Source organism: Ambystoma mexicanum, chromosome 8, assembly GCF_040938575.1.
Source record: "Ambystoma mexicanum isolate Mex_15411 chromosome 8, UKY_AmexF1_1, whole genome shotgun sequence".
NCBI lineage: Eukaryota > Metazoa > Chordata > Amphibia > Caudata > Ambystomatidae > Ambystoma > Ambystoma mexicanum.
Genome location: NC_090929.1, coordinates 1,488,685,580 through 1,488,710,492, shown reverse-complemented (window position 1 = coordinate 1,488,710,492; position 24,913 = coordinate 1,488,685,580). Strand labels below are relative to the sequence as shown.

The window sequence follows — 24,913 nt, the reverse complement described above, 5'->3', positions numbered from 1 at the left end:
AAGAAGTTACTTACCTGTAACTATTGTTCTCCAGCATGGTTCTGGCATGTTCACATGCGAGCCCTCTCTCCGTCCCCTCTGCGGCTCTTGTTCATGCTACCACTTTACGTGCTTACCAAATCTGAAGATGGCTGCCAGAAAAGGGGCTTAGGGAGAGGACCGTCATTGGATGGGGTCAGAATGACCCAGAGGACAGTGATTCGTTTAGAGGTGAAATACAGTTGGTAAGTGAATGTGTTTTTCTTTTTACTAATGATTCCCAGCCTGATGGGTAATATTCCTCTTTTCCTCTGATCGTTCAGATCAGCAGCCTTTCCTGCATCCGCAGCAGCGTTTTGCGACTGGGCATTCCAAAACAAACAAGGGCGCTACCCCTAAATCAGGTTTACACGTCTAAGCGCGGGCTTTCAACGCTCCGACGGTCCATAAAGGCCCGGTAGGCCCAAAATCTATGACTAGGCCTCAAGGCGAGAAACCTACCGCTAGACCCTCTAACGCCGCAGTAGGCGGTATATCTATTGATAGACTTCGGACCCACTAACTCACGCTGATTCAGCGGTGATTGAACACAGTATCGCAAGAATTACCTCGTTGGTTAGACTGATGACTACTCAGTCGAAAAACATGGGGCAGGCCGCGGGCAAATCTATAGATACGCCATGGTGCCCCGATTCTCGCGAGACCTACGAGGACCGTCCGGTGCCTCTTTCCAAAACCCAGAGTGACCAATTTCGATGCAAAGGGGCGGAAGACAACGTTTTTCCACCCGTAGGCCCTCCTGGTTCCTCTAAGTGGACAAGGGAGAAATTTGAAGGGTGCATGGATCGTCTTGAAAAAATGATCATCAATTTTTCTGAACATCCTTCCCCGAAAAGATCTCTGGAGAACCTAATCTTAAATCGGCTTCACGTTTCGAAGATCAGCCCTCGGTCCCCGTCCATCATGAAGACATCGTCCAGATGGACACTTATCAGGACATTTACAGTGAAGATTTCCCTTCCTTCCTGCAGGGCTACAATGAGGACCAGGCGGATGCCACAGACAATTGGAAAGAAACCCAGCAAGTGGAGTCTGACCCATGGCGGCTGCTCCCCCAACAAGATCAGGACACTGATGTTCTGTGCCTGGATTCTCCTCCGTCCACCCCGGCTCGCCTGTAGACATCCAAATGGCCCTCAATGCCATTTTAAGGAAGGCAGCAGATCACTTCCAAATCACTACTCAAGAAGCAGTACCCGAGCAGGACTTTGTTGAGGACATTCTCAAGTAGAAACCCCCCTCACACCATGCCAGTGCCCTCCTTAATTCTGTTAAAAGAAGATTGGCCCCCTCCCTGGTGTCGCCAGCTCAGACCCGGGCAGTGAACCCAAGAGTGGAAAAGCTATTTCGGGCCAGCTCCTTCGGACCCTCAATACATTAAAGGGCATGCCACCCTGACTCCTTGGTAGTGACTAGCACCCGGAAAACGGGCAGGAGTACCCCTTGCTACGGGGCAGGCGCCTCCGGATAAAGAATCCAAGAGGTTGTAGGCCTTAGGTAAGCGGGTTACCTCGGCTGCTGCATATGTCACACGCATAGCGAATAACACTACGCTGCTGGTGCGTTATGCTGTTGCTCAATGGAATCTAGTACAGGAAAGTCTCTAGGCAGTCCCAGTCCGGTCCAGGCTTCTCACCATTGTGGCCGAACGCAGGAAAGTAAACCAGAATGTAACAAAGAACACTTTGGACACTGCTGAGAGAGCAGGTAGGTCTCTGGCCCAGGGCACTTTACTTAAGTGCACGCTCGGCTTCATAACTCGGGTTTCAAGCCTGAGACACAGTCCGCTCATCAACAAACCCATTGAAGAAACTAACCTCTTTGGAAAGGCGGTCGATGAGGCCCTGGAAACAGCCAAAAAAGAGCACTAGGCTCTTAAGTCCCTGCAACAGATTCCTCAAAAACCTTCCCCCCCCAAAGGGGAGGTAATTCTCGTCGGTCCTTTCGAGGGAAGTCCCGTGCAAGTCAGACCAACTATAGCACGGGAAACTTTAATGCTGGACAAACGTCAGGAAGCCCCGCATACTACCCACCAATGGGTCAGCGACGCGGCACAGCCAGGTAGAGGCCCCAATCCTAGAGGAGCCGCAGCCTCCGGTCAGAAATGACCATCAGATCCAGGTCCCCTCCCATGTCGCCCCGGTCGGGGGGTGCTTAACATCTTTCCTCACGGCATGGGAGGGGATAACTTCAGACTAGTGGGTCATAAAGACGGTCGCCCACGGGTACTGTGTGGAATTCGCCCGACCTTGACAGTTCAGACCACCGCGCTCACGGCGCCTCTCACTGGACCATCTGGAGATCCTGAATCAAGAGGTGGAAGTGCTGCAGGGAAAGAACGCCATAGAAGCTGTCCCTATTCTTCAGGTAAACGAGGGTATTTATTCGGTGTACTTCCTTGTACCCAAAAAGGACCTCAACATGTGCCCTGTTCTAGACCTGCGCCCAGTGAACAAGTTCATAAAACCTCAAATGTTTCGTATGGTAAAGCTACAGGAGGTGATCCGACTGTTGAAACAGGGGGACTACATGGCAACATTGGACATGAAAGGTGCATACTTTCATATTTGAATGTTGCCAGCGCACAGGAAATATCTAAGGTTCATGATAGAGGACAGGCATTACCAATTCAAGGTGCTCCCCTTTGGCATCGCCTTGGCGCCAAGGGTGTTTACAAAGGTCCTGGCAGAGCACACCTGCGCAGACTATCCGTCCCGGTTTACCCTTACCTCTACGACTGGCTTATAACAGGGGACTCTTACGACACATGTTTTTTGAACACCCAAAAGACCGTAGACCTTCTGTTCAGTCTGGGTTTCTCGATCAGCGAGAAAAAATCCATTCGCGGGGATTGGGTCCTCCGACGTATTACATATCTATGACAGGTAATCACCACAGCTGTGCTGCTTTGGAAAATCTTTCGTCGATGGCATCGATACGCTGTCCTCGAGGGCCTCCGTCGAGCCGACGTCACTGGATGTTATAAGTGGGACGTACGCCGCCCGTAGCTTCAGTTCCGTTTTTTCCGTGAACGTGTTCACTTCGGAGATCTCGGCGCGCCTCGGTTCTTCTGAGTTCTGTTCTTTCAGTTCTTCGAACCTGTTAGTTGTGAAGATTTCTGATTTTGGCTTCTTCCACCCTGCAGGCGGGTTTTAAGAAGTGTCGGGAGTGCAGGTCCAAGATGTCGTTGACAGACTTGCACGACGCTTGCGTTGAAGGACTTGCGGGAGCGTAAGAAGAAGCTTTCTGTCGGTAATGTGGACAAGCCTCGGAAGTCGAGATCCACAGGGCTTTCGACTGACGATTCGAGGGGCGACTCTCAGCGTCGTCGTCAGTCCGGAGGGTCTCAGTCCTGGAGTAGGTCCCGCCATTCCTCTGCCTCTTCGAGGCACTTGCGGAAGTGCCGTCACCGGTCGCCTGCCTCGTCCGAGGGCTCCGCCCGTCGGCGGGTTGCTTGTCCCAACAAGCATTCCACTCCTGCGGAATGGGATTCATTTTGGCAGGAGATGATGGTGATTTTTCAGTCGCAGGTCTCCGTTCCGTCCGCGCCGTCGAAAGACGTCGGCCGTGACCGTGCTAGAGCCGCCACTCGCATGCCCTTGGGCTCGGGTGGTCAGCGCGATCATCGAGCACCTTCGAGGTCTCGATCGGACAAAGTGGGTCGCTCTAGACATGCCTGTTCCAGGTCCCGGTCCTCGACTTCCTCGAGACAGTCTGAGCCTTTGAGGTCTTCGAGGAAGACCTAGGCGCCGAGGTCGTCGAGGGACTCTCTCGAGGCTTCGCCTCCGAGGAAGCCATCGGCGCCCAGGCGGTCGAAGGACACGCTCAGGGCTCAACCCTCGAGGACTGTGTCGAAGCCGTCGGCGCCACGCTCGATGTCCACGTGATTCCATCGATGCCTTACGAGGCTGCTTTGTCGAGGTACCCCGTGGCACGGTGGAACCACCTAGAAAGACTCTGGCCAAGTCTAAAAATGTCTTTGTCCCTTTTTCTGTGCCCCCATTCCAGCCTCTGGATTATATCTCTGAGGTGGAAGAAGGGTCTGAGGAAGAATGTTTGGTTCCTGGTGAGGTACCTGATGAGATTTTGTCTGGTCATAGGCAGCTTGAAGACCTGAGTCAGTCGTTGCACGACGCCAGTGGTTTGGACACCTCTCCGGAGGTAGAGAGGCCTGAGCCTGGCACCCACGCTGAGTCCTCGTACCGGCGCCTTATGTCGAGGGTAATGGAATACTTGGGGTGGTCTGCGCCACCAGTGAATTTTTTGCAGGATGACCTGACAGATATCCTTGACCAAGGTCCACCAACTGACCAGGTACTACCATTCCATATGGCCCTGCAGAGAAGGGTGGCAGCGGCTTGGACTGCTCCGGAAAGTCTCCCGGCAGTGAGCAAGTCTTCGTCCAGCCAGTAGAGACCCCAGCTACTTAACTATGCACCCCACTCCGGAGAGTTTGGTGGTGCAGGCGGCTACGGCCCCGGCAAAATAGGCGTCGTACCCTACCATCCCTCCTGATAGGGACGACAAATGTTTTGATGGCTGGGCGAAGAAAGTGTTTTCTTCAGGGGGTATGGCTTTACAGGCAGCCAGCTCAGTGTGTGCCTTAGCACATTTCACTCATACTATGTGAAATTGTCTCGTTGGCAGCTGAACACATTCCCAACGGGAAGGAACGGGATGGCTTTCTTGCTCTTATTCAGGATGGCAAGGATGCCATGTGTGAATCCGTTCGGTCGGGTCTGCACATGGCAGATTGCGTCAGTCGGTCCATGGCGGTCGAGCACCGTAATGCGCAGATTTGCGTGGTTCCAGAAGTCTGGGTTTGCTCCTGATGTACAAGCCCGGCTCCTCAACATGCCCTTTGATGGTGAACATCTTTTTGGCAGCAAGGCTGACGAGAGCCTTGAGAGGTTGCAGACCTCCAAAGCTGCAGCAAAGTCGTTGAGCCTGCAGTTTGCCAACCTCCGCCTTTTCATCCTAGGGGACAACAATGGAGGGGAGGTTCCTTTCGATATTTCTCATCTTTAGGTAGATCGAGGGGAGCTGCAAGTCAAAGGGGAACTGTCAGAGTACCAGAGGTGGAAAACAGGGTACTCGAGGTGCCAAGGCCGCTCGGGCAGTTGCCTCTTTGCCCTCAGGCACTGCCGCAGCCGCTTCAGCTCAGTCATGAGGCCATGTCCCATGGTTCGCTGGATGGAGGAAGGCTGGCGCAGCATCTTGCAGAATGGCGTGCCATTACTTCAGATGTGTGGGTTCTGGAGATCATAGCCCACGGCTACTGTCTTTCTTTCCGGTAGAGGCCTTACGACAATCCATCAGGGAATCCCTCTTTGAAGAGTCCGGATCCGCTCCTTGCGCAGGCAATACAATCCCTGCTGGAGAAAGGCGCCATAGAACTGGTGCCTGTAGCGGAGAGGAACAAGGGATGGTATTCCCCTTATTTTTTTGATTTCCAAGAAGGACGGGGGATTGAGACCCATCATGGACTTGCGCAGTTTGAACAAGCACCTCAGGAAGGACAAGTTCAAGATGGTTACTGTTTCTCAAGTCCTCCAGGTCCTTCAACTGCAGGACTGGTTGGTGTCTCTCGACCTCAAGGACGCTTACTTTCATGTGCCGATCCTATCCCAAGCACAAGAAGTACCTGAGGTTCGCGGTTGGCGACTCGCACTTTCAGTTTCGGGTCCTGCCGTTCGGATTGACCTCCGCCCCGAGGGTCTTCACCAAGCTCATGGTGGTGGTGGCAGCGTATCTCGGGAAAGGGGGATTCACGTCTACCCCTACCTGGACGATTGGTTGATCAGGGCACGCTCTCCCGAGCAAGTCCTGGATCATCTGTCTGTCATCTGCCGCTCCCTTCACAAGCTGGGCTTCTCCCTCTACTTGAAGTCCCACTTGATGCCAACTCAGCGGCTCCAGTACATCAGAGCAGTGCTCGACACGTCCCTGGGGCAGTGTTTCCCCTCCCTAGGTGAGGGCTCATCACATTCAGCAGATGGTGCACAAATTTCAACATGCCCAGAGTCTCCCGTCATTCGAGTTCTTGAGGTTGCTCGGCCTCATGGCATCCTGCATTCTTCTGGTGCCAGAGGCCACGTTGCGGATGTGATCTCTGCAATGGGCTCTCAAGGTGCAGTGGTCACAGTCCTCCGGCAGGTTGTCGGACCCCGTTCAGGTGTCTCCCTCGGTTGCCCAGGACCTTCTGTGATGGGCCGTCAAAGTCATTCTGATGAGGGGGGCTCCATTTTGGCTACCCTGGCCGGAGGTGACGATCGTGATGGACGCATCCCTCATGGGATGGGGAGCTCATGCCAACGAGTTGGCAGTCAGCGGTCGTTGGTTTCCGTCGGAGTCCAGACTCCATATCAATCTGTTGGAGCTGAGGACCGTCAGGCTTGCCCTCAAGGCTTTTCTGCCGACTGTGCGAGGGAAGAATGAATTATTAAGTGATCCTACATTTTTTCCATCTCCACAAACCGAAAGTGAAAGAACTTTGCACAGTCTGGATGTGAGATGCACTCTAAAATTGTATCTAAAATGAAGATGTGGCATTTGGTGGGCAGCAGCCAGGTTCACCGGCTTCCTAGGCTATCGCTCATTGGATTGTCTCTTTCATTGTGGAAGACTACCAACTTCAAAGTTAATAACTCCATAAAGGCTGTCACGCATATGCAGTTAGGGCCAAGGCTACAGCAGTTGCATTCCAAAGAAATGTCCCTCGGGATATCGGCAAAGCAGCTACCTGGGTCGGACCATCTGCTTTGTGTAAACATTAATGCATGGACACTGGTTCCCGGGCAGATGCCAGATTTGGCTAGGTGGTCTTACAAACCTTGTTTGCTTAAACTAGTATGTCTTCATCCCTTACTGATCCAATGCAGTTTAATCTCCTATAAGTATGAATGGTGATTTATTTATTATTTTATTGGGTATTTATAATGTGCCTATACACTGTTTCGAGGCACAACAAATCAACAGGGTGGGGGAACAAAACCAGAAACAATCCTACTAGGCCTTGTGATATTCAGGTTGTGTAAGCGCAGTAAGAGAAGTGCAGGTGAGAGGAGAGGGGTAGGTGAAGTGGCAGCCAGTCAGGAAGGGCCCACGAGAAAATGCGAGTGCCATGGGAGGCTAGGCGGACAGAGCCAAGGGAAAGCGGAGAGTGCAGGGGAAGGAAGGTCCTTGAGCTAAGTGAGGGGTAGGTTGCTGGCAGGGCTGCAGGAGTGCAGGCCCTGCCAGGCTAGTGCGGGGGCAGGGGCCCTGAAGGGCAAGTGCAGGATGAGGGGTTTGGGATGGGGTCAGGGGAGAGAAAGTGATGGGATGGAGGATTAAGAAAGTTACTTGCCATAGTGAATAATGTATTCTAGTCCATAGTCCTTTTTCCTCTGCACGCTTCCTCCGTATAAATGGGAATATAGTTCTGTTGACCCATCTAGAAGCTCCAAGAACTAATTGGTTTTGCCAGCAGATGGGGGTCAGTGGAGCTAGTGACTCCCATGCTGCAGTGCCTCATCGTACATTGCAAAATAGTTTTAAAGGGGAATCTTTTTGTGCTGTGAAAGAGCGAGAGTCCTGTTCCCATGGTCAGACACTCGGAAGTATGGAGGAAAGGACCGTCGACTAGTACAGAAGTCCCTACGGTGAGTAATTCAGTAGCATTTTGTCCATTGTGCTGTTGAAAGATCAGGGTCTTTTGCATTTTTTCGTTAGTGTTTTTTTGTTGTTGTCTTGGTCTGCTCCCAGCGATACTGCGTTTAGGACCGTCTGGTATCGCAACATAAGCACATGAAAAGTGTCTCTTAATGTACTCTTAAACCTCCTCAAACCCAATGCTTTCTAAATTGGAGCCGTTTCTGATTTTTAAGATGAAGCATATTCATAACAATGGATTTGCTTATTGGATATTTTAATGTGAAAATATTTAATTTGGTTTTGGGTACACCTTTAATCAAAATAAACTTGCAACATTGTTTTTAATTAAAGGTTGACAATTGTATTGTGTGGAAAGTTACGTAGTAACTATTACATAGTCCGTTAAGTACAAAAAATAAAATTACTTTAAGCACTGTTTTAGGTACAATTCTCTGTACACAAGGCTGCACCCTCTGTACCTAGAGCGTACACGAACATATGGACTGGAGAAAAAACAATCAAGGCGACCTCAAGCTGTTTATGGCCTATAATTGCTACTCAGCATGACTCTGCACTTTCTCAAGTTGTTCATTCATACTCCCACTTGGCCCGAGCAATCCGGATTGCTTTAAAATGGCTGCAGTAGCGTTATTAAACTTCAAACCCCTGTCAAAATGTGAGATTGTATTAGCGTGTGAAGCCAATGGCTAGCATACAATGTGTGTTAAATGGCAAATGCTGCAAGTACCTAATCCTGTGATGCAGTTACCTCGTCAATGATGGTTTACCTGCCAAGTAATGATTTCCTGATTAGCAGTACCTGGTACATAGTGATTCACTTGGTATGTGATGCCAGTAACTGGCAAATGGGTAAGCATTTGTCACATGCTGCCCATGCCTGGAAATACATGCCTGGCGATTTCTCAAAATGGAAAAACGGTTTTCTTTACCAGTACTGGTTAATTATATTCTTTGAAAGGGGCAGGTTTGGTTTGCACCGGGTTACAATAGGAAACATTTTATTAGAGGTGCGTCCTGGGTCTATTATTGTGGTTAAATACATCTGCACAAATGTAGTATACTTCGAGAACTTTGCATGTATCGTCATCTAATTCTGGGTTCTTTTTCTTTCTACAGTCAGTACATCGTATTGTAATCAAAGTCTCACCCCAGCGATATCCAGGCTAGAGGAGTCTTTACCAATGTCTGAACCTTCTTGTAAAAGTAATTTGCATTTGGCGACGAGTCCTTGTGCCGACCTTTTTCTTGACAAATCCAGTCAAAAAGGATTGTTTTTATATGGGGAAAGAAAAAGCTTAAGTGTCCCTGGCCTGCAGTGCATAGACCATCTTAAGGAGCAACTGTGTAACTATAGGCAGAGTGGATCGGCTGAAGAAATGAAGAACACAAATAATTGGTCTAGTGAAAAAATGCAACCTTCTTCCAATGTAGGAGTTCCACACATACAAAAAGTGGATACCTTACAAACTAATGAATCTCTACTTTCAGATGTCTCTTTTGAGCGCAATTCACAAAATCCAAGTAGTCCTTCAGTAATGCGACTGAGTGCTGTTTCTGGTATACACGGTTTCTCAAATAACATTGAATGTTCGAAAGAGAAGCCCTCCCCTGATGAACAGCCAGTGAAAAAGTGCAGGCTTTCTAGTTCATCTCCTGAAAGAATTCCAAGTAATCATTCCTGTTTGGAGTCCAAAGATGACTCAAATGAGTCTCCAGAAGACCTACAATTGTGGCCACGTCCTTTGGTTACTAAGCGTTTTATCTCATGTGAGCAGTCAGCCACTAACCAATGCAAATCTGCTTCTTGCCATGTAGAAGTTTCTCCGCTTGAATGCCAACGGATATGTTACGAAGGTGATTCAATGGATGTTATGCCTTCAATGGGTATGCTTGGAAAGTTTCCACGTTCAATGGGCTTTCATAGAGATGGTCATTCACAGTCTTCAGAAGATAGATTTTCTTCCAGCGCTTCAATGTTTACTAAACGCAAGATTTTCACCAGCAGCCTTTATGAAAATGTCATGAACGATGTAAAACTGCAAGACTCTCTGGATAGTGATGATGGTTTTGAATGCAATTTGGAAAGTGATGATGAGGATGACATGTTGAAACCCCTGGAAGAAATCATGCATATTGCTGCCCAACCACTCACAGCAACACCACAAAAGGCTTCTTTAGAAGTAATTTCTTCACAAGAGTCGATAACAGCATCATGTACTCTGGTAAGGATGAAAGGTGGACTTAAATGTATCCCACAATTCTGTGGTGTGACTCCTTTTTATACCTGAGCACAGAGAAGCAAATGCTTAACTCACGTTTCTGGGCACTCCTACAGCAGAGTTTGGTTCAATTGCCTTTAATTATAGCTCCACAACTCTGTAATGATTACTGAAAACGTTCTTTAAGTTTAAACTAAACATATATGCTTTATAACTTTGTATCAATGTACAATATCATTGTAAACCAGAGAGGTTAGCGAGATCTCAACCATTTGACAAAGCCTACTACTAGAATGGCTTGCCACAGTGGATTATGCTATTACTGGGCTCTTTAGACTGATTGTCGCTTTTATCCATTGTTGCCTTTTAGTACTGATTTTCTATACTCTGGCCTTGTGGACAGATGCATAGAAGGCCAACCTAGTTTAGTGACAGGGACAACTCTGGGAGCTGTAGCCAAACCAGTTCAAGGTAGCAAGGCGAATGATCAAGGTTGAGTCTCTGGGTGGTGAGCCTGTAAGGGGTCCTCAACGAGTACACAGTGTAAAGTCAAGGAACTCTAGACAATCGGTTGTAAAAATATTTATTGCCATATAACACTATGAAAAATTACTACTAGCATGGAATATCTCACAATACTAAATAAAAGATACATAAATATAATCACTGAAGTATCAAGGCATGAATTAGTTTTCAAAAATTGATTAGCAGAATTGCCTAATTAAAATATTCTTGATAAGCAAAGTAAACCATTTGATTAGCGATATTGTATTAATATTTTTGATGTCACCAGAAGTTATTTGTACCCAAAACATAAAATGGGCATCAATACAGTATTTTTGTATACCGCTGAAGAAAGTTATTAGTGAGAGGAGTCGGACCTCTTTAAAATTCTGCTAGAGCTGCAGGTCGAGTAACTTAGTTTACCTACTCGACTTAAGAGAAATGCACCCGACTTATGGCAATGGATGACAACAAATTTAAATGTGCTTTCTGTAAAATGATGCATGTCGCCAAAAATCCACTTTATGTTTGGCACACTGCTGCCACCCATCGGCCAGCCATGCACACTGAGACTTGTATTTACTGCAAAGAAAATGTTACATAATAGTTTCAAACATTCCCTCCAAATGGTACTCACCGTTTATTAAATCACTTGACTATGCAAGTGGGCGAGTATACTTTGCGAGCTCTGTATGAATGGCTGTAAAAGGTTAGCCGCATTAATGGACACAATGGGCATGATCACAACCTCGGCGGTCACCCTTAAATCCGGCGGTAGCTTCGGTGGATTTCGCCCCAGCTCTTGGCTGGGGGGGAAATCTGCCAAAAATTCACGCTATTACCGCCGGCGGGAAATCCGCCAGCGGTAAGAGCGCAAATTCTCCCCATTGAGCCCAATGGGGAATGGGGCATTCCCGAATGGGCTCAATGGGGAGTGGGGACTTCCAAGCCCGCCCAACTCATGATCCCGCGCTATTAGCGCCGGGGGCTATGGCGGTCGCGCTAATAGCTCCCGCGCTTATAGCGTTAGCGTTACCGCTGAGGTCGTGATCAGGCCCAATAAATAGATATGATGGGCTCTAAAAAACAGTTTGGCTAGCTCTCTCCGGCAGTTTCTAATATATAATGCAATCATAACCATAGAGCAAACCAAGCTCTGGAGGCTAACTACAGTCTATTGTATTGCAGTAGCTCTGTAGATTTACAGACTAGATGGATCTATCGATAACTACTTTGCGTAAACATCTAATTAACTTTGAGTTTTCATTATGTAAGAGGCAGGAAAGTAAGAAACTAAGCAGAGTAGATGCCGTAGCAGGCCGAGAACTGGGCAAACTACGTGAAATATTGAAGTTTGCTGCCCTCTAATTTTCTGGGTATATGGTATACAGTAACCGGGTGATGAGAGACTGTCGGAGTAGGGATAAGCTCATGGGTTGAGCACCAGTTGCACACATGGTTGCAACCAGAAGGTCACAGAAATAGGTTTGCCGACAAAAGCATTTGGCCGCCTGATCATGTACATTTTCAAAGGTGTTCACTCGTTAATGTGGTACTTGGTGGATTCAATTGTGTATTTGGGAGTCACTATTAACAGAAATGCTAATGAGGCAGCTCATTATGCATATTTGTGGCAAAGAATGATCCCCCTGGTCAATCAGGGCAGGGTGCTCCACCTGAAGTTCGGTACATTTACATTTCTACCTATTGCGACCTTCTATAAGCAGAAGGTGGCGCAGATACTCCCCTATGGCAACGAGGCGGTTCTTCGTGTCTCATGTGATTGCTGGGAGAGATTGGAGGGTCATTTTTGGCACAAGATCTTAAAACTTCCAAATGACCTCCCGATGTGTATGATTAGGCTTGAACTAAGGCTCCAGTCTGTGGAATCAATGGTGGCTTGGAAGACCGCCTCTTTATATAGAAAGTGTGCCCTGGAGAGTGTGGTGATGCCTTTTTAAGATCTTGGCACTAGATAGTAGGGTGGTAGAAGGCCAGTTGGAACAATGGTGTATTAAGGTGGAAACTTTTTTGTTGGATAAGAATGTCTCTGTGGAATTGTTGCTTTCCAGTCCAATGAGTGTGAGAAAGAAATTATCTTGGGACTGGATCTTCACCATGGATCAATGTGGTGGTTTAAAGTCCAGAGAAATGATGACCATTGAGAGAGGGAGAGTCAATGAGCTACCCAAATTTATGATCAAATTCCCCTCCCCAAAATATCGGGATTTACTTCTTGGATGTCATCTGAATATCCTCCATACAAGAGAGGTTCTGTTTAGGAGGAAGATGGTTGGTGTTCATAATGCAACCTGTCGGTATTGTAAGAGGATCCAGCATGTGGAAACCCCATGAGCATTTAGTAATGAATTGCGAAGCTCTGAGGGAGACCTGAGCATTTTTTCTTGAGGATTCTCTACGGATGGGGTCAACTTTTAAAAGTGTGAAATGGTGGAAGTGGATGTTAATTGGTGATAAGTCCAGGGTGGTTATTGCGGTGATGAAAATGCTTAACGCTGTGTTATCAAACTGGGGGGAGGGGAACCACCTAGGATTGATGGTGAGGGTTAATTGAACTCAGTTGGCCGACTCTGATTTAACTACCTATGGTTTGGCCTGATTTATTAAGTGTGAATGTAGGGGGATCAGAATGTGTTGCTGTTTGGTTGTAGATACTCTCTGCAAATGTAATGTTAACGGTTTATTTTAAGTTAATGATTGTTTTTACATATTTGACTTCTAACCAAGAAAACATATATATTTTACCGGAGCAGTACTGTAATTATGCATTATGTAACAACTACTTACAGTTTAGGAATGGAATTGCATGATCTAATGATCTCTGCCTCCATGCCAGTAAAACGGAGATCATCCTCATTGGAACACCAGTTTCCTACTTTCCTCTCACTGGCTGCCTACTCTGGGTCCTCTTCTTCTCCTACCTGTGAGGCTAAGAACCTTGGGGTCATCTTCGACTCCACCCTCTCCTCCTCTCCTCACATTTCCGACATCTCTAAGAAGTCAAACTATCAGTTGCACCTCCTCAGAGGTATTCTTCCCTTCCTCACTTTCCCCCAGACGTTCACTGTCTCCAGAGCTCTGGTCCTCTCAAGGCTGGACTACTCCAACAGCCTCTTTATAAATCTTCTTGCCTCTACTCTCCGTCCTCTACAACTTATCCAGAAGCCCAGGGATCATATCTCTCCAGCTCTGAAATCTCTTCATTGGCTCCTAGTGGCAGCAAGGATGAAGTGCGAGACCCTCTGCATTGTCCACAAGGCTTTCTGGGGCCTGGGTCCGCACTACCTCAAACTCTCTTCCTAAGTATCTCCCTTCTCGAGCTCTCCACTCATCCACCTCCATCTCTGTCAGCCGCTTTTCCAAGCAGAGAGTTGGGAGCAGATCTTCTTCGGCTGGGGCCTCCCTCTCGAACATCCTCCCTGCCGGTCTCAAGCTTGAGCTGAACCGCCTTCGGTTCCGGAAGCAACTCGAGACCTTCCACTTTGGAATGGATTGTGTCCTCCCACGTATTCCTTATCTTTGATATTTCCTAATATCCAGCTTGATGCCTCTAAATTCTTTTTCCAGTAGAGGGCGCTGTGCGTCGATGCCTGGTCGAGTCGATGTCCCTCAGAGGCCTCCTTCTTAACATCAACATCATTACAGGTATAAGTAGAGCAGGAGGCGCCCGTTGCTCAGTTCCGTTTTTTTCTGTGCTTCACAGCTTTGGTAACGGAACGCTTGGTTCCGTGACATACTTTCGAGTTTTTCGACGAGATGGCTTCTTCAACGGCTCCATCTACTCCTCGGTCTGGATTTAAAAAGTGCCGGGACTGCGGTGCTGAAATGCTAACATGTCCATGACTGACCCACACAGGATCTGCCTGTGGTGTCTAGGGTCAGAACATCCATGTTTCAGAGTGTGACGAATGCATGTCCATGCCGGCAAGGCCTTGAGAGCGCAGAGAAGTTGGATAGGGGCAGGCCACAAAAATCTATTACCCCCTCGAAGCGTAAATCTGACGAATCGAGGCCTTTGTCTCCTCGTCACAAAAAAACAAACTTTCCGTTCGCGAAGTGGGTTGCATCATTCCTCGTCTTCGAGGGATGGCAAAAAGAGGCGCCATAGGTCGCTGTCCACTTCCTCATCCAGTTCACCCAAATGTGTCGTTTGGCCCTCTACTAGCCAAAGAGAGTTTATACTGCAGGGTAGGATGGGAGGGGCAATAAGGAATACGTGGGAGGAACATCCAGTTGAAAGAACGTTACCATGGGTAAGTAACTCTCTTCCTTTCCTCTGCTGATGGCCCGTCTGTTCCACACACCTGGTCACCTGGCCACCCTCTGAATTTGGGATCCGGTACCTGCCTGTTCAGTTGCACCTCGCACTGTCTCTTGGCCCCCCTAGCACTTGTGGTCTCTATCTGTAACCCTGCAGTCTATCCACTCTCGGCATGTATTAGCCACTCGCTGGGCTGCACTCTGTTACCTGCCCTTCAAATGGATTGCGTGCTCCACGTATTCCTCGTCTTTGATATCTTCATTTCTAGCTTTAGCTGCTTCGGAAAATAAATTCTCGTCGGCAGAGGGCGCTGTGCGTCGAGATGGTCGACTGTCGCTCGAGGGCTTCCATCTCGGCTGGTGATCGTCGAGTACATATACGACGCGCAACGCCCATTGACTTCAGTTCTGTTTTTCCACAATAGTAATTGCTTCGTGATTAACCGAGCGCTTCAGTTTTTGTTACACTTGTGGATATGGCCTTGTCTTCTACTCCGAGTACTACGAAAACGGGATCCAAGAAGTGTATGTGGTGCGAAGATGTCTATCACGGACCTGCATAATGTTTGCCTCTGGTGCCTGGGCATCAAACATGTAACTGGCGACTGTTGATCCTGTCAGACGATGAGTGGTAAGGCCTTAAGAGCGCAGGGCTAAATTAGCAGTGGGTAGGATTGTTCCCAAATCCCCGTCTATTGCTTCTAAATTGACATCGTCCCACGAGTCAAGAGATACCTCTCACAAAAAACAATCTAAAAAACAATCTCATTCGAGGAGCAGACATTCTTTGTTGTTCTCCAAAATATCGAAGAGAAAACACGGATCACCGTCTTTTTAGTCAGAAAGGGTAGTCTGCCCAGCCAAATCTTCTTAAAGAGTTCCCATAAAGCGGAGTGGGAACTCTTTAAGAGGAAATTAAATAAGATCTTCCATGATCAGGCTCTGATACTTTCGAAGAACAAGACTGGCCATGCTGCGGACGCTGACCAGCATGACTCCAAGGCTAAAACCCATGTGCCCTTATGCCAGAGTAAGCCTAAGTCTACTCGAGAGTCTTCGAGATGAGAAATCGTCAAAGAAATTGTCAAGGGCATAGTCCCTTGAAGTATAAATCTAAAGATAAGTCGTGGACACCATCGACACCTTCGTTGTCGATACCTAAACCATCGATTCATCCATAGACTTGTTCAACCTTTGGGAAAGTCAAGAAAAGGTATTTATACCTTTACCCAATTTTTTCAATTCAATAACTTCCATTTATGAGGGATATGAGACACCTCCAGGTGGTCTCCAGTTAATGTCCAGAAAGATTCTGTTACACCTGATTGTTTTGTTTCAGAAGAAACTAGAGTCAAACAAGTCCAACAACTTTGACTCATTACAAACAGCCAGTGGAGTTGACGCCTCCCCAGAACTAGATTTTGGAAAACTGGATCCTGTTGAACATGCAGATGCATCTTACAGACCACTAATGTCCAGGGTAGTAGACTTCCTGGGATGGAGTGGACCAGCTTGAACCAGACGTCTTGACATTCTGGACAAGGGGCCACAGGAGGACCCCCATCTCAAACTGTAAAGCTCCAGAAGCCAATCCCGCAATAAATAGAAATGGAATAAAAAAATATAGACCATCAAGTAGCGATCCTAGCTACCTTTCAAGTCATCCAACCCCGGAAAGCCTAGTAGTTCAGGCTGCTACTTCTACTTCCAGGCAAACCGCGTATCCAACCAAGCCACCTGTTGGGGATGACAAAAGGATTGATTCTTGATCAAAGTCGGTATTTTCTGCTAGCAGCATGGCCTTAAAATCTGCCAATTCCAATTTTGTCTTTGCAAAGTTTACACACACATCCTGTGGGACTGCGTAGCGATGGCCGCTGATCACATCACTGAGGGCGAGGATAGAGACAGCTTTTTGAACCTGATGAGGGATGGCAAAGAGGCTGCATGCAAGTCTCTGCAATCAGGTCTGGATACTGCCGACCGTGTCAGCAGGCACTGTCAGGATTTGCACATGATGTACAATCCAGACTCCTTAACATGCCCTTTGACGCCTCCCATCTATTTTAAAATAAAGCTGATGAGCCCCTTGAAAAGCTGCAGACCTCAAAGGCGGCGGCTAAATCTTTTGGTGCTGCAGTTAGGCAGCCACAGTCTTTTCACCCCAGCGGATCACCTTGGAGGGTTAGGTCTTTTTGCTACTATTACTCAGTTGGCAGAGCGAGAGGACAGACTAGTCAGAGGGCCGAGAAGATTCCCTCGTGGTGGATGAGGGAGAGATGCTAAACCTGTCCAAGCAGCAGCTGCTTTACCAACAGCCGCTGCTTCAGCCACCTCTAAACCTCTGAGGTCTTGTCTCACAACACCCCTTCTGGAAGCAGACTATCACAGCATTTGAAAGAATGGCAGGCTTTTACTTCAGATGCATGGGCACTGGAAACGGTAGTCCAAGGTTACTGCTGGATATTAGGATATCTCCCCTTCATACAGAGACCTCGGGATCATCCACGGGAAACCATTCACTAAAAGTTCCGGCTCCATTCCTGTTGCAGGATATTTTAACCCGGCTAGAGAAAGGTGCTAGAACAAAGGATGGTACTTTCCCTATTTGCTAATTCCCAAAAAGGACGGAGGACTGAGACTCACCTTGAACTTGAGATACTTGAACAAACAAGTTCCTCAGGAAGGACAAGTTCAAGATGGTCCCACTTTCTCGGATCCTTCAGGCCCTCTAGCTCCAGGATTGGATAGTGTCATTGGACCTTCAGGATGCTCACTTTCATGTGCCAATCCATCACAAGCCAGGAAGTACCTGAGGTTGGCCGTTGGCGGTTCTCCTCATCAGTTTTGAGTTCTGCCATTTGGCCGAACCTCCACCCCCAGGGTTTTCACCAAGCTGATGGTGGTTTTGGCAGCGAGTCTCAGGAGATGAGGGGTTGAGGGGGCGTTCACGTCTACCCCTACCTGGATGATTGGTTGATTAGGGCACGTTCACCCGAACAAATCCTGGAACATCTCAGCAGAACCTGCCACTCTCTCCACAGACTGGGCTTCTCCCTCAATTACAAGAAGTCCAACAGAAGTCCAACATGATACCATCTAAAAGACTCCAGTTCATTGGAGCAGTCCTGGATGCATCACTGGGGAAAGCCTCGCCACCAGAGGTGAGGACTCGAGACATTCTGCAGATGGTCTCCAAATTTCAGAGTGCCCATCGTCTCCAGCCTTAGACTTTCTGAGGTTGCTCGGCCTCATGGCATCCTACCTAAGAAAATACGGAACACAACAAACCACCTAGCATTCAGGAAACTCCTCAAATCACGATCTTCACAGCGTAACCACAACAGAGATGCACTCGAATGCACAGACAATAATACAACGATGAAAATAACCCCAACCTCGGCCTCTCTGAAATTGGACAAACACTCAAACCAAAGAACCAACCACTCGACAGAGCATAAGATATCATGGAAAACAGCCACTAAAGGAAAGCTCCAGAGACTGATCACATACTTGGACCCAGACGAAAGCCCTCTAGTGACTCACCCACTCGTACGTACCGGACGGACCATATCCAGACCGGCAGACGCCTTTATATAGAATTGTGAATATTAGCATGGCCACACTTAGGTGGAGTTGTGGATATTGGCCTGCGTCGCATGTGGATGGAACTTTGAATGTTGGCATGCCCGCACCTGGATAGAATTGTGAATACCGGCCTGCGTCGCATCTAGATAGGACCTTGAATGTCAACATGCCCACACTTAGATTTGTGAATATTAGCCTGCGTCGCATCTAGACTCTGAATATCAGCATGCCCGCACCTATGCTAAACGTGAACACTAGCACAGGCCACACTTATAATTGTGGACAATTGGCCTGCGTCGCATCTAGATGGGATTGATTGAAGGATAACATGCCCGCACGTAGATGAAACTTGAATGATAGCAGGTTCCACACTTGGAATCAAGAACACCAGCCTGCGCCGCATCCAGATTAAGTTAGGAATGTTAGCATGCCCACACCTAGACCGATTTCTAAACACTAGCCTGCGCCGCACCGAGAAAAGACTGCGAATGTAGGCATGCCCACATGTGAAGGCCAACAAGTGCCACACTTAGACTAAACTGTGAATGTTAGCATGCTAAAGGTCATGTAACCCACTAACCAATATAAGCTCAAACTCTGCATACTTATCTCACTCTAAAAACTCACACAACCATCTCTCGCACAACAAGCCGCACACTCCACAACACTGCAACAACACATAAACCGGAACAACAGCACACGCAGACTGACACCGATCCAATACCAGCACCAAAGCTCAGCACCCGGTGTACACCGAGTTGAAGTTGCCAACAGAACACCACTCCTCACTATCCTACTCCCTCTTCACACTACTAACCAATCCCCCCCCTTATCATTTACAGATCCGCCAGAGCGCCTGGGGACCAATTCCGTTGGTGACGGTGCGCGGTACAAATACCTTTAACATTGAACATTTTCTGGTGCCGGAGGCTCGCCTGTGAATGAGATAACTGCAGTGGGCTCTCAGGACTCAATGGTCTCAATTCTCAGGCAGGATGACCGATCTCCTTCAGGTTCCAAGCAGGGTCACACAGGATCTCCTGTGGTGGACCTGCAAAGACCGCATTCAAACGGAGTGTGCCCTCCAACGTATTCCACATCTTTGACATGTAATGTCCACAGCATGCACTTCAGAATTTTTTTTCGGCAACGGGCGTCCTGCGTCGATGGGTTTAGGTCAATGTCCCTCGAAGGCCTCTGTCGAGGGCGATGCCACAGGATGTTAGAAATAGGACGCACGGCGCCCGTAGCCTCAGTTCAGTTTTTCCGTGAACGTTTTAACTTCGTGAGACTCGGCGTGCCTCGTGTATTCATCATTATGATGTCTTTCTCTTCGACCCCCTCCGACTCCGCGGCCTGGCTTCAAGACCTGCCGGGACTGCAATTGGAAGATGTCGCTCACCGACCCCCACCACAATTGTTTGTGGTGCCTGGGCGAGTCGCACGACACCGACTGCTGGAAATGCCAGTCGCTGACTGCCAAGGCCTTGTGGGAGTGGAAGGGGACGCTCCAGGTAGGTAGGGGCTCTAAGCCTGTTAAGTCCCGGACTTCCAAGTCTACGTCCTCTCCAAGTAAACTGACTACTCAAGGGGCGACTCTCTGCTTCGGAAGGAGTCCTGGGGATCTCAGTCCCGGAGTGATTCCCGCCACTCGTCCTCCTCGTCCTGGCACTCTAGGAAACGCCATCACTGGTCGCCTTTCCCGTCCTCATCGGAGGATGGTGCCTCGAGTAAGGTTACGAGCCCTACGAAGTCCTCGACTCCGGAGGAAATGGGCGGCGTTTAAACAATCTATGTTAGCGATTGTTAATCGCAGGGCACGGGTCTGGTCCCGCCTTCTAATGAAGCCAGACAGGATCGGTCTTGTACCGTAGCTCGCACGCCTTCGGGCTCGGGTACAGGACGCGACTAGCATTGGGAGCCGTTGAGTTCCCATTGGGACAAGGATTCGAAGAGTCAGAAGAGACGTTTCTCTAGGTCTCGGTGCTCGTCTCCAGCGAGACCGCAGCAACCAATGGAGGGCTTGGGGCCAGCATCGACTCGTTCAGCGCCGTGTCCGTCTGATTGGGACATCGACGCCTTGCCGTCGTATCAGCCCATGGCGCCGTCGATGCCGAAGCCTTTGGCGATCACGACGTCAAGGTCGTCGACGTTGAAGCCTTCGTTGCCTTCAGGGATTTTTTCTCGCAATTTGCCAATGGAGTACCCGGATATCGTGGATCCTCCAAGGAAGGCTATGTCAGTCTGGAGGCTGGTTTTGGCCTCCAAGCCCTCTTCTGTCCCCAGACCTGGGTTTCAACTCCCTCTGGATGATCTTTATAAAGAGGAGGAATGGTCTGAGGTTGAGGAACCTGGTGACCTTGATGATGCTCCACTGTTTTCTGGAGACAGTCAGTTGGAGGAGGTGCGGCAGACCCTCCATGATGCCAGTGGGTTGGACACTTCTCCGGAGGTGGAATTCGGTAGGCCTGAGCCTGGGGCTCATGCAGAGTCTTTGTACAGGAGGCTCATGGAGAGGGTCTCGGAATATCTTGGCTAATCCAGTCCTCTTGAAGACTTTGTGCAGGATGATCTAACGGACATTTTAGATCAAGGTCCGTCCTCTGACCCTGTTTTGCCATTTTATCTTACCTTGCAGAAAAGGGTGGCAGCTGCTTGGCAGTCCCCGGAATCTCTTCAGGCTGTTAATGTCTTTGATCAAGAAATACCACCCTTCCATTAGCGACCCCAGCTAAGAAAGGAATGGGTTCCTTGCTCTCGTGCAGGACGGCAAGGATGCCACGTGTAAATCCCTTCAGTCTGGTTTGGATACGGCCGACAGTGTTAGCCGATCCATGGCTGCGAGCACAGTTATACGCAGGTTTGCGTGGTTGCGAAAGTCGGGGTTTGCTCAGGTTGTGCAGGCCCGTCTTCTCAACATGCCCTTTGATGGCACACATTTGTTTTGGCAGCAAGGCGGACGAGAGCCTTGAGAGGTTCCAGACCTCGAAAGCTGCGGCGAAATCTTTAAACGTTGCAGTGCGTCAACCTCTGCCTTTTTGTCCTTGGGGACAGCAGTGGAGGGTAGGTTCCTTTCGTTACTACTTCTCCTTTGGTAGGACGAGAGGGGCCGCCAGTCAAAGGGGCCAATGAAAAAGTACCTGTGGTTGTCGGGGAAATCGTGGCCCAGGCAGCTGCCTCTTTGCCTTCTTGCACTGCCGCAGCCTCTACCAAACAGTCACGAGGCCATGTCCCATGGTTCGCCAGTTGGGGGCAGACTGTCTCCGCATCTCTTAGAATAATGTGCCATTACTTCAGATGCGTGGGTTCTGGATACCATTGCCCATGGCTACTGTCTTCCCTTCCTTTCACGGCCTCACGACTATCCACCAGGGAAACTCTCTTTGAAGCTTCCGGATCCGCTCCTTGCGCAGGTAATCTTGAGTCTGCTGGAGAAAGGCGCCATAGAACTGGTGCCTGTAGCGGAGAGGAACAAGGATGGTATAACCCTTATTTTTTTATACCAAAGAAAGACTTGGTTAAACAAACTTTTCAGGAAGGACAAATTCAAGATGGTCACTCTTTCTCAAGTCCTCCAGGCCCTTCAACTTCAGGATTGGTTGGTGTCGCTGGACCTCAAGGATGCTTACTTTCATGTGGCGATTCCTCCCGTGCACATGAAGTACCTGAGGTTTGCGGCTGGCGATTCGCACTCAGTTTCGGGTCCTTCCGTTCGGTTTGACCTCCGCCCCGAGGGTCTTCACCAAGCTAATGGTGGTGGTGGCAGCGTAACTCACGCGAGGGGGGATTCACGTCTACCCCTACCTGGATGACTGACTGATCCAGGCACGCCCCCCTCTCCCCACTGGGCTGTCGTTGGATCATCTCGGTGTCACCTGCCGCACCCTCCACAGGATGGGCTTCTCCCTGACTTTCAAGAAGTCGCATCCTACACCTTCCCAACAGCTCCAGTACATCGGGGCTGTTTTCGACGCGTCCTTGGGGGAAGTGTCCGCCTCCCAAGGTAAGGGCTCATCACATTGTGCAGATGGTGGGCAAGTTTCAACATGCCCAGAGTCTCCCGGCTTTCTAATTCTTAAGGTTGCTTGGCTTCATGGCCTCCTGCATTTTTCTGGTACCAGAGGGCCGACTGTCGATGAGATCCCTGCAGTGCGTTCTCAAGATGCAGTGGTCACAATTATCCGGCAAGATGTCGGATCCCGTTCAGATTCCGCTCTCGGTCTCCCAGGATCATCTTCTGTGGTGGGCCAACGAATGGAACCTGATGAAGGAGGAACAGTTTTGGCAACCATGGCCAGTGGTGACGTAGTGACAGATGCTTCCCTCACAGGATGGGGCGCTCATGCCAACGACTTGACTGCCAGCGGTCGTTGGTCTCCGTCGGAGTCCAAACTCCACATCAATCTGTTAGAGTTGCGGGCCGTCAGGCTAGCCCTGAAGGCTTTTCTGCCCTCTGTACGGGGGAAGAGTGTCCTGATCATGACGGACAACACAGTGGCCATGCATTACCTCAACAAAAAGGAGGTGGCGGATAAGGTCACTTCCGTTGTGCAGAGAGGCAATGCAGCTCTGGTTCTGGGCCATCCAGCAGGAAATTTCGATCTCGGCAGTTCATCTGACCAGAGACAAAAATGCAGCGGCGGACGCTCTGAGCAGGCAGAGCACGATCTCTCACGAGTGGGAGCTGGCTCTGGAAGTCCTTCAGGAGATCTTCGCTCTTTGGGGAACCCCACGAGTGGATCTCTTCGCCACCAGTGTCAACCGGACGTGCAAGAGATTCTGCTCAAGGGAATTTCCTCCAAGAGGAGCCTTAGGAGACGTGTTCTAGGTGGATTGGTCATTCCCACTGCATTTCCTCCAATCCCCGTCATTCCTCGAGTGTTGCGGAGGTTAGAGGTTTGGTTCCCACATGATCCTCATTGCTCCGGATTGGGCCAGGAGAGCGTGGTACCAAGACCTTCCAGAAATGTCCATCTGTCCTCCACGCCGTCTTTCCTACCGAGAGGATCTGCTCTTGCGAGAGGGGTGGTCAGGTTCTACATCCATAGGTCAAGAATCTCAACCTTCACGCTTGGTATCTGAAAGGTTGAGGTATAAGGATTGGGACCTCCCGGAAGACGTGATCGTGTTGCTTTCGGCTAGGATTCCTATGGTTTTATCTTTCTTACTTACTTACTTTGGCCCACAGGGGCCTTCAAGTGGGTACCATTAAAGGTTACCTGGCGGCGCTGTCTATCTTTAAGCGCTCGTCTGAAGAATGTTCTTATTTTAAGATTCCTTTTTGATTTCTCAGTTTCTTAACGTACTGACTAATGTATTCCCGCCGTCCCCTTTCCAGGTGCCGGTTTGGGATTTGAATTTGGTTTTGAAATTTCTCATGGGTGCTCCGTTTGAACCTTTGCAATCTTGTCCTTTGAGATTACTGTCCTTCAAGACTGTGTTCTTGGTTGCGGTTACTTCTGCTCGCATAGTGAGTGAATTTCATGCACTTTCATGTAAGCCACCCTTTACTGTGTTCCACAAGGACAGGGTTGTACTGCGAGTATGTCCCTCCTTTCTACCTAAGGTAGTTTCTGACCACCATTTGAGTCAAAAGGTGGTTCTTTCATTTTTCTACCCTCCTCCTCATCATGGTAAGGAACAGGAGCGACTCGTCGATTTAGCTTCTAGGAGAGCTCTTAGCTTTTACAGTTCTAGGATGTCCAGGGTCAGAGTGGACAATCAACTCTTTGTAGGACACCGTTTGGGCCATGTTTCCAAACAGAGCTTGTCCAGGTGGATTATCCTTACCATTACGGAGTGTTACTGATTGGCGGGTAAGGACCCTTCTGAAGGGTTGAGAGCTCATTCCACTAGGGACGTGGCTACTTCCACCGCCCTCCAGCGGGGTGTTTCTATTAGGAATATTTGTGATGCCACTACATAGGCTTCCAGCCACACCTTTTGTAAAACATTATTCCCTGGATACTTTCCATGGTCAGGATATGGCCTTTGGGAAGGCGGTTCTTTTTTCCGCAATCTAATTGGGTACTCTAAATTCTTTCCCCTCCTCCATTTACTGGTACTGCTTTGGGAGTCTGTCAAAGATGTGGAATACGTTGGAGGACACAATCCAGGACACAATCCATTCGAAGAACAAGTTACTTACCAACTGGTAACTTTCTCTTGACTGGATGTTCCTCCAATATATTCCACATCCCAGCCTGCCCCTCAGGTAAATTTCATATGCGATTGCAGCTTCCGTTTCCGCAAGGCTAAGTGCAGTCACGCATGCATGAGACTGGTGCCATACATTCTGGGGGAAAAAACTTAAACTGAGGCTCTGGGTGCCATGTGTCCCATTTATAACATCCTGTGAGGTCGCCCTCGACGGAGGCCTTCGAGGGACATTGACCCAATGCCAATCGACGCAGGATGCCCTCTGCCGAAAGTTTCCTAAGTGCACAGCTGTGTACATTGCATGTCAAAGATGTGGAATAATTTGGAGGAACATCCAGTCGAAAGAACATTACCAGTTGGTAAGTAACTTGTTCTTCTGAAGGAGAACCCTTTTGGCAAACATGGCCGGAGATGACGGTAATAACGGACGCCTTTCTCACAGGGTGGGGAGGCCATACCAACGATCTGAC

General features: G+C 48.9%; 1 protein-coding gene across 2 annotated transcripts in view; it reads left to right on the top strand.

Moving 5' to 3' along the window:
- The window catches only part of SLF2 (SMC5-SMC6 complex localization factor 2), a 1,286,318-nt gene that overhangs the window by 209,522 nt on the left and 1,051,883 nt on the right, over nt 1-24,913 (top strand). For both annotated transcript variants that reach the window (XM_069611667.1, XM_069611668.1), the window contains exon 5: nt 8,809-9,914. In XM_069611667.1, coding sequence (XP_069467768.1) covers nt 8,809-9,914 — 1,106 coding nt within the window. The remainder of the gene's footprint in view (nt 1-8,808; nt 9,915-24,913) is intronic.